Genomic DNA, 14,602 nt, shown 5'->3' with positions numbered 1-14,602 from the left:
ATCACGGCAACTTGCTGATGACAGGTGTGACGAGTTGTCTGTACTTTAGGTCTTTCCTTGGGTTTGGTCCCTGAGGAGGAATGACCAGAAAGATTTCATGGGTGCTGTTGAGGCCCTGCTGCCTCTGTCAATTTGCTTTCTAAAAACAAGTCCCTAGTAAGCAGCTGGAGATGTGGCTTCTCCCATCCCAAAGCCTTAGCAGGCCAGAGGACCTACTGGACAATGTTTTGGCTCTCTGTGTATCTACAGCCTGCCAGCCTCACTCAGTAATTATTAACACATATTCTGGGCCTGAGCTCAGATTAGTTGACAGCTACCCCCCCCCAGACCCCCCTTCAGGCACACCCTAGACCACAGAGCTCAGTTTGCATAAAGCCAGTAGGGAGCTCAGGCTGGGGGCTGGGAAACCTTGTCTCCTGTGATTGTTTGAGTTTAAAGTGACTCTATTTTCATGGGGCTAAAATAGTGCTTGTAGTCCTGGAGCTGTTGCCATGGTGACACGGTTCTGGCAGAGCCCCCTCATCTTTCACTGGATCTTAAGTAACCCCAGTCCTCAGGAAGGTGCAGTGGGGCCCTGTCTGTTTGCAGAGGCCTCCAGACTGGTGCAGCACAGTAGCCCAGCTGCCTTTGTGCCCATATGCTCTGACCATGACCCTAACTTGTAACTCAGGCTTGGGTCCTGGTCCTAAGCAGGCCCTGAGTCAGGAGCACCACTCTGTGCTCGGCCGAGGTACAGAGAAGGAAGTGAGTATATGTGTGCTGCATTGCTGTGGCCTGGAATACCTGCATGGACCTTGAGCCTTTGCTCTGCTTTCACAGCCATGTGACCCTGGAACAGGTCCAGTGCCTTTGGCCTGTACCCTGGGAGCATGTGACCAATAAACAGGTATAGAGCCTCCCAGGCATGTAGAATAAAGTCTTGACTCCACATCCCAGTGAAATGCTGACTGAGGCTTGGGTGATGATACCTGGTGCAAGGGAGTCACAGTTGTGCCCTGTGCAGGACATAGCCCTAGAGCACGGCCTGGGCCCTCCACGGTTTGGCTGGTAGGTGTGTGGGAACAGCCCAGAGGGTTGTTCGTTATTTTACAGTTCTACTATACTTTTATCTAGCGCCACTTATTTCTAGCCTCTTGGCCCAACAACTTGCAGGTTTTCCTAGCTTTTCTGCCTTTGCTGACCTAGCATTACCCACATTCAAAATATCCAGATACAACACACAGACACAGACACACAGACACACACACACACACACACACACACACACACACACACACACACGCAGACATGCACACAAAGACATGTACAAGCACAGACACACAAATGCGCATACATACACACACACACAAAGACACATATACAGAGAGACATGCACATACACACAGACACACACACACACACAGAGACAGACACAGAGGAAGATTATGTCCACACATCCAGAGATGTGTACACTCAGTGTCATGAGGACTGCCATGAGGACTGTCATGTCCACAGGTTTTTGTTTTCTGAAATGTTTTATTTTTACATAAAAATAGAACTGGTGGATTGACTCAGGGTAAAGACGCTTGCATCAACCTCATTGCCATCCCTAGGTCCCACATGGTAAGAGAATGGATTCCTACAGTTGTCCTCTGACCTTATGTGCACCATTACAGGTGCACATACCCCTCTACACACACAATAAGTAAGAAATAGATAATATTTAAAGGATGACATAATTTAATTTGGAGAGTTGCAAGATACACAGGGTTCTTGCTCATCCTCTGACTGGAACCCCTTAAGTTAAGATTTCACATAGCCTATGGTATGTTTATTAGTATAAAACAATTTCCATACTACTAAGGATATATTTTATCTGGGTTTCTCAATTTTTGAACAATGTTTTTCTGTGTCAGATTCCATATTGCATTGGTCTGTTTTTTCTTTCCTCTCTCTCTCTCTCTCTCTCTCTCTCTCTCTCTCTCTCTCTCTCTCTCTCTCTCTGAGACAGTTTCTCTGTGTAACAGCCTTAGCTGTCCTATAGCTCACTTTGTAAACCAGGCTGACCTGCAAGTCACAGAGACCGGCTTGCTTCTCTCTCTGTCTCCCAAATGCCAGGGATAAAGGCGTGTGCCATCACATCCAGCTCTGACCTATTTTTTTCCAACATGTATTGCTAGTCCTTTTCTAGGTGAGATACACTCAGTATTTGACCTCTTAGGCGTATCACACTGCATCTTGAGAGCTGGGATTTCAGGTATGTACAACCATGCCTGGTTTCTGCAGTGCTGGGGGTTGAAGCCTGTCTTTCTACATTCTAGGTACTCTACAGACAGAGTTACATCTCCAGAAAAACAGTATTTATTTTTGGCTTTGATATCAAGTATAAGGTCATAGGATAATTCTTTGCAATAATTTCTGGGAGGGTTTCAATAGAGCAAATTTCCAGGTGACATAGCAAATAAAAGACAAGATACTTTTTAAGTCAAAAGAATAAAATTACTTTGTTTCTTGGGATATTATTGAAAGTTGAACTTAGGACCTCATCATGTGCTACAGAGCTACATTTCTAGCCCCCAGGTTTTCAGTTTTCACTCTGTGTCAGAGTGTTATTAAGTTGCCCGGCTGCCTTGAACCTTCAATAATTCCTTTCTCAGTCTCCTAAACAGGTGGGAATTACAGGCTTGCACCAAGAGATCTGTTTTAGCAGCCCAGAGATAAAAAACAAAACAAAACAAAAATCCCTGAAAAATCAGGGATGATTAGCACAAGCAACTGTGCAGCAGAAGGATTACGACTGGCTAAACAGACAAAACTGAAGACACAGGAAACATCCTATGGGCCTGGAAGATGAGAAGCAGGATTGTGTGGGGATGGAGACCCAGAGCCCACGCGATGGTGCTGGGGGAGGGGGGTTAGCCAGCCAGAGCTCAGATTACTCAGGGAGTAGGGCACACTAAGACAGCACCAGGATCGAGGTGAGGAACAAAGAGTCAAGCCCTCTCTCAGCTGCGTCCCTCCTGTGCCCCCTTCTGGGAATTCTCTGTACTGCGCTTGTCTGTGGAGGACTGGAAGGACCAGGGGGACTGGAATTTCATCTCTAATCACCAGCAGTGTAGGCAACATGCAAGGCCGAGGCAAAACTGGCCACGGGCACCTAGGACTTCTGGTGTGTCCCCCAACCTTTTCACCCACTCCGTATCCTCCTTTCCACTGCTTCCACAGCTTCGGCTTTCCGAGAATTCCCTGTTTCCCAGGGTCATAGGCCTTTTTGCCAGTGCATCATTTCCTTCCCCTGTAATATGTTGTTAGCTTCCCAAACCAGCCTCTTCCAGAACCTGGTCTTCCACATGCAACGAACTCACCATCTACTTATTTCGGTTTTTGGGGGGAGATTGTTGTTGTATCTCCCCTGCCACCTGCCCAGAATTTCTCTATACATCCCTGGCTGGCCTCTAACTCACAGAGATCCATTTGCTGTGTCATTCAGCTTTTAATCTCAGCCTCCCAAATGCTGAGATTAAAAGCTGAATGACCAGCTGGGCGGTGGTGGTGCATGCCTTTAATCCCAGCACTTGGGAGGCAGAGGCAGGCGGATTTCTGAGTTCGAGGCCAGCCTGGTCTACAAAGTGAGTTTCAGGTCAGCCAGGGCTATACAGCAAAACCCTGTCTCGGGAAAAAAACTTTAAAAAAAAAAGGAAAAAAATTAAAAAGCTGCATAACCTAATTGGCACTTGGCATTTATTTATGTGTATGGTGTGCTGATTAGTTTTCTTTCAGCTTGAGGACGCTAGAGCCATTCTGAGAAGAAACCTGAGAAAATGCCCCCATCCGATTGCTCTATAGGCAAGCCTGTGGGGCGTTTTCTTGATTGGTGGTTGTCGCAGGTGCCCCCAGGGTAGGTGGCCTTGAGGTTATTGGAAAGCAAGCTGAGCAGGCTGGGAGGGCGGGCCAGTAAGCAGGACACCTACACTGCTTCTGTTTCTGTTCCCTTCCTATGTTCCTGCCTTGGTTTACCTTGATGGGCTGCTACTCTGGATGATATCTAAGTCAAATAAACTCTCCTCCCTCAGCCGCTCTTGTCGTGGTGTTTATCACAACAGGCAGGGAACTCAGACCCTCTGTACTTATGTGTGAATGAGGCAGGGTTCCTCCCTGAACCTACAAAAGCCAGCGAGGCTCAGGGAGCCTCCCGCCTCTACCTTCCATTCAGAGCTGGCTTACAGGTGCGTGCTGGATGGACAGCTTGCTACATGGGTGCCACCGAGCCACATCTCCAGCCCCGCAGAACTCTCATCTCTATGGGCCTGTCTCAACTGGCATCAGGCTGCATGAGGGGGAAAAAAGTTCTGGCTTATGGCTGCACAACTTTTGGCACTTAATACGACATCAAATACTGTCTGACTGAATGCAGTTGATATTGTCACTTCAGTTGGTTTTTTTAAGTCCCATGGTCCCTGACAAAGAAAGGAAACATCTGCTGTAGGGTCCCTCCCTCTGGTCTGGATGCCAAGCCCCGGTCAGCAGAAGCTCTGGGCCCTTCCGGTAGCAGGTGGGTTCCTGCCAGACTCCACCCAGGTCAGCCTCACATCTGGAAAGGTGAACAATATTTCCTCTCCCTGCCATGGGCTCTGAGCAAACCAGATAACAGAGATCCACTGGGAAACCTGGACTTGGTAGAGCTTCCTGGGGAGGTGGGAGGAGCCCTCACTTAATCCTCTGTGAGCCACAGGCCACTAGTCACTCCTTACGCTTCCCCACACCTGTTGGTATCTACCCTGTCCCTCTGTGCTGGCTTGTTTTACGGCAGCTTGACACAGCTATAGTCATCAGAGAGTCAATTGAGAAATGCCTCCTTATGCTTGGGCTGTGGGAAGGCCTGAAGGACATTTTCTTAACTGGTCACGAGGAAGGGCCCAGCCCGTTGTGGGTGGTGCCACTCCTGGACAGGTGGCTCTGGGTATTATAAGCAGTCTGAGCAAGCCAGTAAGCAGCCTTCTGCTATGGTCCATCACTCCTGCCTCCAGGTTCCTTCTGTTTGAGTTCCTGCCCTGACTGCTTTCAATGATTAACTGTTATATGGAAGTGCAAGAGAAATAAACCCTTTCCTCCCTTTTGGTCAGTATTTTATTACAGCAATAGAAACCAAAGTAAGACACCGTCCACCAGCTGGTCCTTCCCACCCAGCTGGATTTTGGGGAAGGGGCTCCATAAACGACCTCATCTTCTCAGAAACTGAATCTGTATAAATCCCATTTTCAATCTTATCTTCATTTGGAAAACATTCTGTGTTTGGGAGTATCCAGTGTCTATGGAAAACTGGGGAACCATAGAAACTGGAGGAGGAGGAAAGGATCTGCCTTCAGCGGCCCAGCCAGGTTCCTGTCTGCTGCCCCAACCGCCCTGCGCCAGTGGGAGTGAGGGTAGGGGTAAACTGCCTCATCTCACAGGTTCCAAGGGTCACCTCCAAACCCTACCCACCTGGGAGGAAGTTCCTGTTGTCTACTGCCAGGCAACACCCTGACTCTGACTCAGTTCCCAGGGGGAACCTGCAGGCTCCTTCACCTTGGGGTCTCATGGGCTGGGGGTTTGATTTGGGAGTTACTGATGTGACATGCCCCCACAGGTCTGGGGACTGCTTTGCTTTGTAAATACTGGCCTCAGGAGAGCTTAGCCAGAGGAAGAATAGGTACACGCTAGCGTAGCTCTTAGGACACTGAGTTTTAATTGTAGGCATACATTTTTTTGCAACCTACTTTTAATAAGGGTTCGACCTCTCCTCTAGCCCACCACCCAGCAGAGGTAGTGGAAGAGAAAAGCTATTAGGATATGGAAAAAAAAAAGTGGACCTGTTCAGTAATACGTCTTTTGGGGGTGGGCTTGATCTTCTTGGGCAGCAGTTCAGTCCCATAGCAAACACCAAACATGATTCAGCAGCTGCAGACCAGTCCTCTAGGAAGGCGGACTTCAGACATGAACCAGCAGCTACAGACCAGTCCGTTCAGCAGGCAGACACCAGGCAGCTGTAGTTAAATCCTGGAGAAACCACCAGGCTCCCCAACCCGTCTGAGGAAGGGCCGCAGAAGCAGCAGGCTGCCACAGGAACCTCGTGAGCAGTTCTTGAGCGAGTGTCTCTCAATGGTGGCGTTATCACAAGTTGAGCTCAACAATGCTATGTAAGGTGAATCAGTACATGTGTGTCCTTAGTGAAGAATAATGAGGTGGGGCAAACCAAACCAAGGCTCAGTGCTCCTGTCTGTGGGGACAAATTTATACTCCCTCATCAAGTATCTTTTCACATATCTGTGTGTCTGCTATATCCTAACATTCTTTCACCTGTGTCTGCTTCAGGACCAGTCTTTCACGTGTTTGCTTTAGCAAGACATCCTTTCACCTCTGTGCCCCAGCAAAACATTTGACATAACTTTCCAAATAAACTAGAAGTTTCCACTTCAGTTAACCTTAGAGTTCAGTCCTCTGTTCTACTGAGGTACACTGCATGACACCTCTCCTAGGGCCCCTCTGGCTGTAAATGGTCCTAGACTCATCATCCTTCCCTGCCCTTGTGGAAAATAGAGTCTCTCCAAAAGTCAACAAGCCCAGCTTTGCCTCACCAGGACTAGAGGTTGTCAGAGGTCTAGAGGACCCAAGACTCCTCTCTGAGAACTGAGGTTCCCACAAGGACTTCCCTGGCTAGGGCCACTCAGGCTGGAAAGACCCCTTTGGTCAGTTGGCTAGGGAGGAAATTCTAGAGGTGCCCAGCATGTGGGACAGTAAAGTATGCCAGGAAGCTTGGTGGGTATAGTAGGTCTGAGATCCTGGAAATTCACTGGGTACACACCTGAGACAGTAGGCGCTTCCCTGTTTCCTGCCAAATTCCAGACCTGGAACACATACCACACTTCCCACATAAGGAAATGTGACCAGTAGGCCCAGAACAGAGTTCTCCATGCTAATGAGGTACCCAGAGGCCCCGAGGGCTTAGCCATTAAGCTTTCCTTCCCAGACATTCTTCCCCCGGGTGAGAAATTGGTTTGGGATGCAATGAACAACCGATAAGCAATTTGGAACCAAGGACTGTCTCCTTCATTGAGACCTGCCATGGGGAACCTGGAGCAGGCCTTCACTTACAGAGTCAGGGCCTAAGCCTCCTGCAAAAGGCCTCTCTGTGCTTTCAGTCACAACTGCAGCCAAGCTAAGGACCTTTACTGATGAGCAAAGCCAGAACTCCCCTCCCCACCCCTCACCCTCCCTATGCCCTGGGTTAGACTCCCTTGGGCCCGGACCCTGCTCTCAACTCCTCGAGACCTAGGGGAGCTGAATGTCCAGGAGTTTGGGAGTGCCTGGTCCCGGCCTCTTCACAGGTCTGTGGACTCCTGACTCCTCTGTGCGGCACCTCATGGATGACTGGGTGCCCAGGGGTCTGGGAACCCTAGCTTCAGCTTTCGCATGTCTCAGACAATGTTTTCCCACACCCCCAGAGTGGTGTCTCAGGGCTTCCCTGAAGCCTAGCAGCTGCCCAGCATGGGATAAGCACAGTCAGCATTTTACCTCCCCAGACTGTGCCCTGCTGCAGGGCAGAACTCAGATCCACACCAGCACCCCTCTCCATCCAAGGCCTGCCTTATCCTTCCCAATATATCAGGGAGTACTAAAAGCTATACGCTAAAGTGGGTCAAGATGGCTATAGGGCTAGCCTCAAGTGGAGCTGGCCAGGTGGCCAGCACAACTTTCCTAGATCATGATTGCTGGGAGGGTGCAGGAGAGTCACAGTGTACTCCTACTCGGGTGCAAGATAGATGTTCGTCCTCATGCCTATCCATGTCACCTTCTGTCCAGTTGTCTTTTAGAGATGGGGATGGGAACAGACTGCTCGAGTGGACGGCGAGTGTTAGGCAGGCATCAGAGGTGCTCCTGAGAGCACGGGAGCAAACTCCATGGCCAGGGGATACAAGGTCAACCATGGGGAGAAGATGACAGCAGAAAGGCATGAGGTCCCAGGTCCTATGACCCTTTCTGTCATGGTGAAAAACTGGCTTCCACCCAAAGACAAGTGGAGCAACTGAAGGCTTTTAATATATACATTTTTTTTTTCCCCGAGACAGGGTTTCTCTGTGTAGCCCTGGCTGTCCTGGAACTCTGTAGACTAGACTGGCCTCAAACTCAGAAATCTGCCTGCCTCTGCCTCCCAAGTGCTGGGATTAAAGGCGTGCGCCACCACTGCCAGGAATGAGATTACATCTCAAAAATAAATACTGAGGCGTTGTATCAATGGCTCAGTGGTTAAGCACACCAGCTGGCCTTGCAGAGGTCCTGCTACACCCACATGGCAACTCACGGCTGGTTCTAACCCCAGGTCCAGAGTGAGCCCAGTGCTATTCTAATCTCTTCGGGGCACTGCCACCAAGAGGTGTGCAAATACACAGGTATACACATGCTGACAAAACAACACTCACATACCCAAAATAAAAACAAACCCTTTATCCAATTCCCAATACTAAAACAAACGAAAATATGTCTATGAACTCAGTGTGACGCACATCTGGAATCTCGGCCTTGGGAGTCTGGGTGGGTGAGGATTAAGGAGTGTTCACAGCCGGGGCAGGAGTCTGTACAGAGGTTACAGAGAAACCAGGTTTGAGGCCAAAGGGTTCATAAAAATTATCATCTGAGACATTACTGGGGATTACCGGGCTGGCCTACGGCTCCAGGTCCTCCTGTCTCAGCTTCTCTAATATTGGGATAATAGGCATGCCACCACTTTTTAAAAAAAATTATCTTTAAGATTAAAGTGTTTACAAGCTACTTGAAGCCAGCGAGGGTGGCTTATGCCTTTAATCCCAGCACTTGGGAGCGGGGAGGAAAGTGGATCTCTGAGTTCAAGGCCAGCCTGGTCTACAGAGTGAGCTTCAGGGCAGCCTGAACTACACAGAGAAAGCCTATCTCGAAAAACAAAACAAAACAAACAAAAAGGCTTCTGAAGATGACCAGCAGGCTGACAACAGGTGCCTTCTAGGGCGAGCAAGGGGATTCAAGATCAGGGCCGCTAAGCCGCGTCTTGTCAGCTCTCCAGCGTCACCTCAGTGCCTGGCACCAAGAAGAACCAGGCACGCGTGTGGAATGTAAAGCGAAGGGCTAAGAAGACCTTACGATTTTCCAGATCTGTCTGGCCGAGAAGCTAACTGGAGCAGAGGCAGCGACTGTAGACAGCCCTCTTGGCCCGGGATGCGGGATGTCCTTGCAGTTGGGAGGGCTGGGACCCGAGGGCCAGACCAACTCGCACTTAGTTGCTCAGCTCCTCCCAGCCTCGGGGATCCCGCGGACGGCTGGAGTTCGTACGCCGAAGGTCTGAAAACACCGGACAACCCGCACCTCCAACAAGTTTGCCCGGCTTTCGGCACAACAGCCCCAGTAGACTAAGAAGCGCGGGGCGGAGTGGCCTGGCTGTCCCTGGGCTATTCGGGTCGCTGCCCGTTGCCGGGCAAAGCCACACCATGCACGCTCCCATTGGCCGCAGGTGGCCGCGTCCCCGCCCGACAGGTAGTTCGTCCTGCACTCTGGTTATTGGGCCACGGAGGCGCGGCCCCCGGAGGATTGGCCCAGGTGGCGGTCCTGGGGAGCCCTCATTGGCCACAGGTGCCTCCTGCCCCGTGGATTGGCCGTCTCGACGGCCAGGTTCCGCCCCGCCCCCCCCCCCCCGCACCGCGCACCGCCCAAGTTCCGCGGAGTTGGCGAGGCGGGTGCCGTCGGTCCCGCGCTGCGCGCTCCCTTCCGCGTTCCGCCGTCTGCCCCGCCTGGCAACCCGGCCCTTCTCCGGGGCCGCTAGCCATGGCCGGAGCGCCCTGGAAGCAGCGCTGACGGTGGCAGGCGGAGTGCGCCATGCCCAGCAGGACGGATCCTAAGATGGACCGGAGCGGCGGCCGCGTCCGTCTGAAGGCGCACTACGGCGGGTGAGCGCGCAGCGCCCGACAGCGGGCAAAGCGGGTTGCGCGGCGGCGGAGCTTCGGGGTAATCCTGGTGCTGCGCGCGAGGGAGGCAGGGAGGCGACGGCGAGGCGCCCCGGGAGCTGCCGTGGCGCCCTTCAGTGTGGCCCGAGGGAAATCTCGAGGGCGGGGCGCGCTCCGCGTAGCTATTTCTCTGGGCGCACACAGCAGGCTGGTGTTGTTGCGCTCCTATCCGTGATCCCAATCTGGGACATTAAGGACAAACTTGCATGGTCTAAAAGTTTTCATCAGATTGTGAAAACTTCTGGTGCATTAAAACAACAACAACAAACCCACCCAAGGTTATTTAAATTGGCCGCAATTTAAATGTAAGGAAAGCCTTTGGCCGAGGCACGCACAAGAATGCTTGAAGTTGTGGGAGCGTAAGAGCATATTTTCGCAGCTTTGGTTTGGGGGACGGAACTTTTTGGAGATCTCCAGAAAGAATACAGTCTTGCTCTATTTTTTAGGACAGGAATGATAGACTTTTCCGTCACATTCCTGGAGGTAGTTTTGGGGGCTGGCCTTGGCCCTTAGCCTTGGATTCCACCTTGTTTTCTGGGAGGAAGAGAGTGGAGTGTGTGGGGAGGGGGTGAATAGGGCATGAGCACTTGACAGTGGTCAGAATGGTTACCTGGGAGCATTGAGTGATGAGAGCGGAGTGGTGGTGTCGGTTTTCTGGTGGCTGATTCACCCTGGCTGGGCTGGAGAATCCCATAATCTTGCCTCTGATTGTGTAGATAGAAGTGGGTAGAGGCCTAAGGCTTTGATGGCTTCTTCTTTAGGTGCTATGTGTCCTGGAGCCAAGCTGGGTACTCCCAGGTCAAGGGTCGAGGGTCGATGCTCTTGGGAAGGTGAAAGGGAGTGGAGTGGAATGCTGGTCCTGTGGCTGAACTGGGCTCTCAGCATTCCTAGGAGTTTTACAGAGTGGCCTGTCCCAGCCACAGAGACAAGTGTCTGTGGTCCTTTGGAGGTGGTTCCTTGCCTGGGTAAAAGGCTTTTTTTTTTTCAGCCTCTGGGACACTCTCACTATGGCCAACTTCTGGTGGACCTGGATTTGGAGGCGGGTTTCTGGTAGAGCCTGAGAAAGAAAGATTTCCGGGGTTGGGGGTGGTGGTGGCAGCCAGCCCCACCCAAAAATATCAAGGTTTGCAGCCCTGCCTCTGGCACGGAGTGCCCCTGCCAAAAGGGAGTACTTAGCTGTGTCCTCCAGCTTGCAGATTCTGTAGTGAGCCTGTTAAAGCCAAGAGACTGTCTCATCTGCCTGGGAACCCCAAGCTAAAGCCAAGGTCCTCAGAGGAGGGATCCACCCTTCCCTTAGGGCAGGTTCAGCCAACACCTTAGGGTCAGGGCTCACCTTGGACAGTTCCCCCTGTCCTGGACTTGTCAGTCTTGCCCACCCCTGCCCACCCCTCCCTCCCTTTTGCCCCCCGGGGAGCACTTTGGTTTCTGGCAGTGTAATTCAACCCATTGACTCCAGTTTCCTCAACTGACAAAAGCTGCACCCTCTTCCCCTTCCTTCCCTACCTCCCCTCTCCCTTTCTCCACACCTTCCTGCCTTCTTCCCTTTCTCCCCACTTCTTCACACCCCTGCACCCCTCTGTGCCCCGTTTCCTTTCATCTCCCCTTGGAAGAATCTCCTCCACAGTCTTCCTCCCCACTTACTCTGAAATCTGCCTACCGGGTACCTCTCCAGAGCTTGAGCCCTGGGCAGTGATCTGAGAAATGCAGAGAGATGCACTGCCTCTCAGCTGTGAAAGTTGTGGACTGGGGGAGATGTTCTGCCCAGGGAGGCAGTGTCTCGGGGCCTCAGGGTTAGACACTACCCTAAGGGAGTAGGGTAGCTGAGAGAGACAGTGGTGGTCCTTTGCTCTCCTGTTGTGCCTCCGATCCTTTGAGGTTTGAGAGAGGAGTGCTGCCACCAGTGGTCACCTATATTTGAGGAGTCAGGCAACACCGTGTTCTCAGGGGATTACAGGAGAGCTTGACATTCAAAGCTGAGGTGCCTGCTTTTCTGAAACTTCAGACAGCACAGAGGGTGGGCCTTCCCTCCTGTTGAGGCTCTTGTTACAAACTTTCAAGTTGGAGGACCTGCTGTGGCCCTTGAAGATACAAGAATCAGTCAGGGATCGGTGGTCCATCCAGGCCTGTCCAACTTCTGTGAGATGCTGTTGCTTAGAGCTGTGGCATGAGGAGAGCTCTCCAAAGACTCCTTGACTGAGGGGATGTGTGACCAGGGTGCACCTCCTAAGGTCCACCTGTCCTCTGGGCACGGGAGGCTGTAAGTGGACATTGGTGTCTAGGGGTTCAAAAAGAGGTCCAAGAAAGGGATGTCAGACCTGCTTTCCAGAGTTCCCAGTTGGAAGGCTGACCAATGCTGAGTACACTGGGCAGTGTGGACACGGCGTCAGGGTGACCCCAGTTGACAGGGGCCTAGGGATGGGGCTTGGCCTTTGGAGTCCCTACTTTGGACATCTCTGTGCCACAGTGGTTATCTGCCATGAGTCTATGGGAGTAGGATCAGGATCTGATTCTGCCACAAGTGGGGGTCTGGGCAGGTGCTGGCTGGCTGGGCTTCATAGAAGAGAGGGACAGCTGGGAACATCTATCTCTGACTCTAGGTGAGATCTGTGGACCAGTAGGTCCCAGAAGGCCCAGCTGGCGTGTTGAGGGTTGGGTTGGTACTGGATCCTTTTGCTCTGAATTTTGTCAGTAGACAGTGTCTTTGTTTATAGACACTTGTGTGACCCAGTTTAGATAGTCCTGTGGGGAAGCCAGGGGTTCAATAGCAACCCCAGCCAGTATTTTTCTTTCAGAGATTTTCAGATTTCCTTTCCTAAGCCTTTTCCCCCCATGAATGTCAGACATGAGTTGATTTTTCACTGAAGCTTCAGTGAGGGTGTGGTTCCTGCTTAGTTTCCATGGGAATGAGTTGCCACTGCCTTACCCCATAAGGAACACTGGGAGCAACACCCCCCCCACCCCCCTCAACCCCCCAACCTCCACCCCCGCTTCTTGTTTTCCTCCTCCAGGGCATGTCTCTGAGCCATCTCTTACTACAGAGGTTTAAATCCCATCTGGGAATGAAAAGATAAGAGGCAGTGCCATTCTGAGATTTGATTTCCCAAGAAATAGGTCTTTTGGAATTGTTGCTGCTACACTGGGGAAGAGGTGGGTCAGGCCCTACCAGGATGTTCAAGAACTGCTTTGATTAGTTAATTGTTCGTCTCTCTGGTAACATACCCTGGTTTTCACCTTTTGGGAAAGGGCTTGACTTTAGTGTTTTACCTTAAATGAAGGTAATGGATTTGTCTGTATCTTGGGGTTCACCTTTGGTGCCTAGTAGGTGCAGTTGCTTGACATCCACTAGGGGGTGCCTTCTGTCACTTTGACTTGGTTCTCTGGCATTATGGGGTCATTTTAAAAACTGGTCAATGGTTCTGTTTTGTGTTGGGGAGGGCTTTCATTGTCTTGTGGGGGAGATTTTCATCTGATCGGTGACTTGGCTAAGCAGTGTTGGTCCACATTCAGATATGATCCAGGTGACAGATACCCCTGTCCTCTTTGCCCCAGGGACATCCTGATTACCAGCGTGGATGCCATGACAACCTTCAAGGACCTCTGTGAGGAAGTGCGAGACATGTGTGGCCTGCACCAGCAGCACCCACTCACCCTCAAGTGGGTGGACAGTGAAGGTAGCCTCAGTCTTGGGACGGTCAGTCTGAGCGCCACTGGGCTGCTTCCCCCACAACCTGTGCAGCTGAACTTGTTAGAACCGATTGTCCCTTAGTAGGGGCAGCTGCAAATGGGCAAATAGGGATGGTACAGACCGGGCAGCACTGAAAGCTAGGCAAAGAGGAATGTTCCTGCTGCATGGAGACCTCTGGTCTCCACTGAGGGGGAAGAAGCTTTGTGCATCTCCTGGCTCCCACCTAACTCCTTACCTGACTTTCCTGTGTCCTGGGGTATAGGAAGGACTAGCTCCCTAGAAGAACCAGGACGCTAAGTCTAGTCCTGAGATATCCGCTCCCTGCCTTTTGGTTTATCTCATCTCTCCTTTCTTATCTCTCTCCCTTTGTATTTCCTTTTCTCTCTCCTGTCTCCTTCTCTTCCCCTTTTCCTTCCTTCTTCTTTCTTCTCTCATTCCTTTCTACCCCTCTCTCTTCCTCCTCTTTCTTTCCCACATTCAGACCCATCAGAAGCAGGGATGGGGGATAGTCAGGAGAGACTCCTTTTGCACCACTGACTGCAGCCATCAGTCAGAGACCCAGGAGCAGGCAGAGCACAGAGCGCATGACTTCTCCTGTTTCAGCAGGACTGTTGGCACACAGGACTGGGTTTCTGCAGCTCTATATCCATCAAGACTAGGGAAACAGTTTTCTTAGCCTAGGCCACCTCAGAGGAGGTTCTAGGTCTTACTTGCTGCCTCTGCAGCACTCAGAACTCCCAAGGCCCAGGGTGAATGTGACTTCCTTCCAGGCTCGACAGGTTCTTAGGCAGCAGGTCCCATGAGGGAAAATCAGTTCATTGCTTTGGATGGCTGTTCTGGAATCTCTGTGCTGATCACGGACGATGAGACTTTGCCCACCCAAACTTCTGTCTGTACTGCTGAGTGGGCACTGGTACTGAGTAGCTCAGAC

The 14,602-nt window shown here is 51.4% G+C and overlaps 2 protein-coding genes across 2 annotated transcripts in view; one reads left to right on the top strand and one right to left on the bottom strand.

The window, feature by feature from the left end:
- Positions 1 to 14,602, bottom strand: part of Gnb1 (G protein subunit beta 1) — a 268,388-nt gene that overhangs the window by 201,324 nt on the left and 52,462 nt on the right. The window lies entirely within an intron of this gene.
- Prkcz (protein kinase C zeta) overlaps positions 9,703 to 14,602 on the top strand; it is a 109,153-nt gene continuing 104,253 nt past the window's right edge. Inside the window, exons 1-2 of the mRNA XM_052178351.1 lie at positions 9,703 to 9,929; positions 13,536 to 13,657. Of these exons, the coding sequence (XP_052034311.1) occupies positions 9,859 to 9,929; positions 13,536 to 13,657 (193 nt within the window). The 5' untranslated portion in view covers positions 9,703 to 9,858. The remainder of the gene's footprint in view (positions 9,930 to 13,535; positions 13,658 to 14,602) is intronic.

The sequence above is a fragment of the Apodemus sylvaticus genome, chromosome 3, assembly GCF_947179515.1.
Source record: "Apodemus sylvaticus chromosome 3, mApoSyl1.1, whole genome shotgun sequence".
Lineage (NCBI taxonomy): Eukaryota > Metazoa > Chordata > Mammalia > Rodentia > Muridae > Apodemus > Apodemus sylvaticus.
The sequence above is the reverse complement of the archived record's forward strand: the minus strand, read 5'-3'. Positions and strand labels throughout refer to the sequence as shown.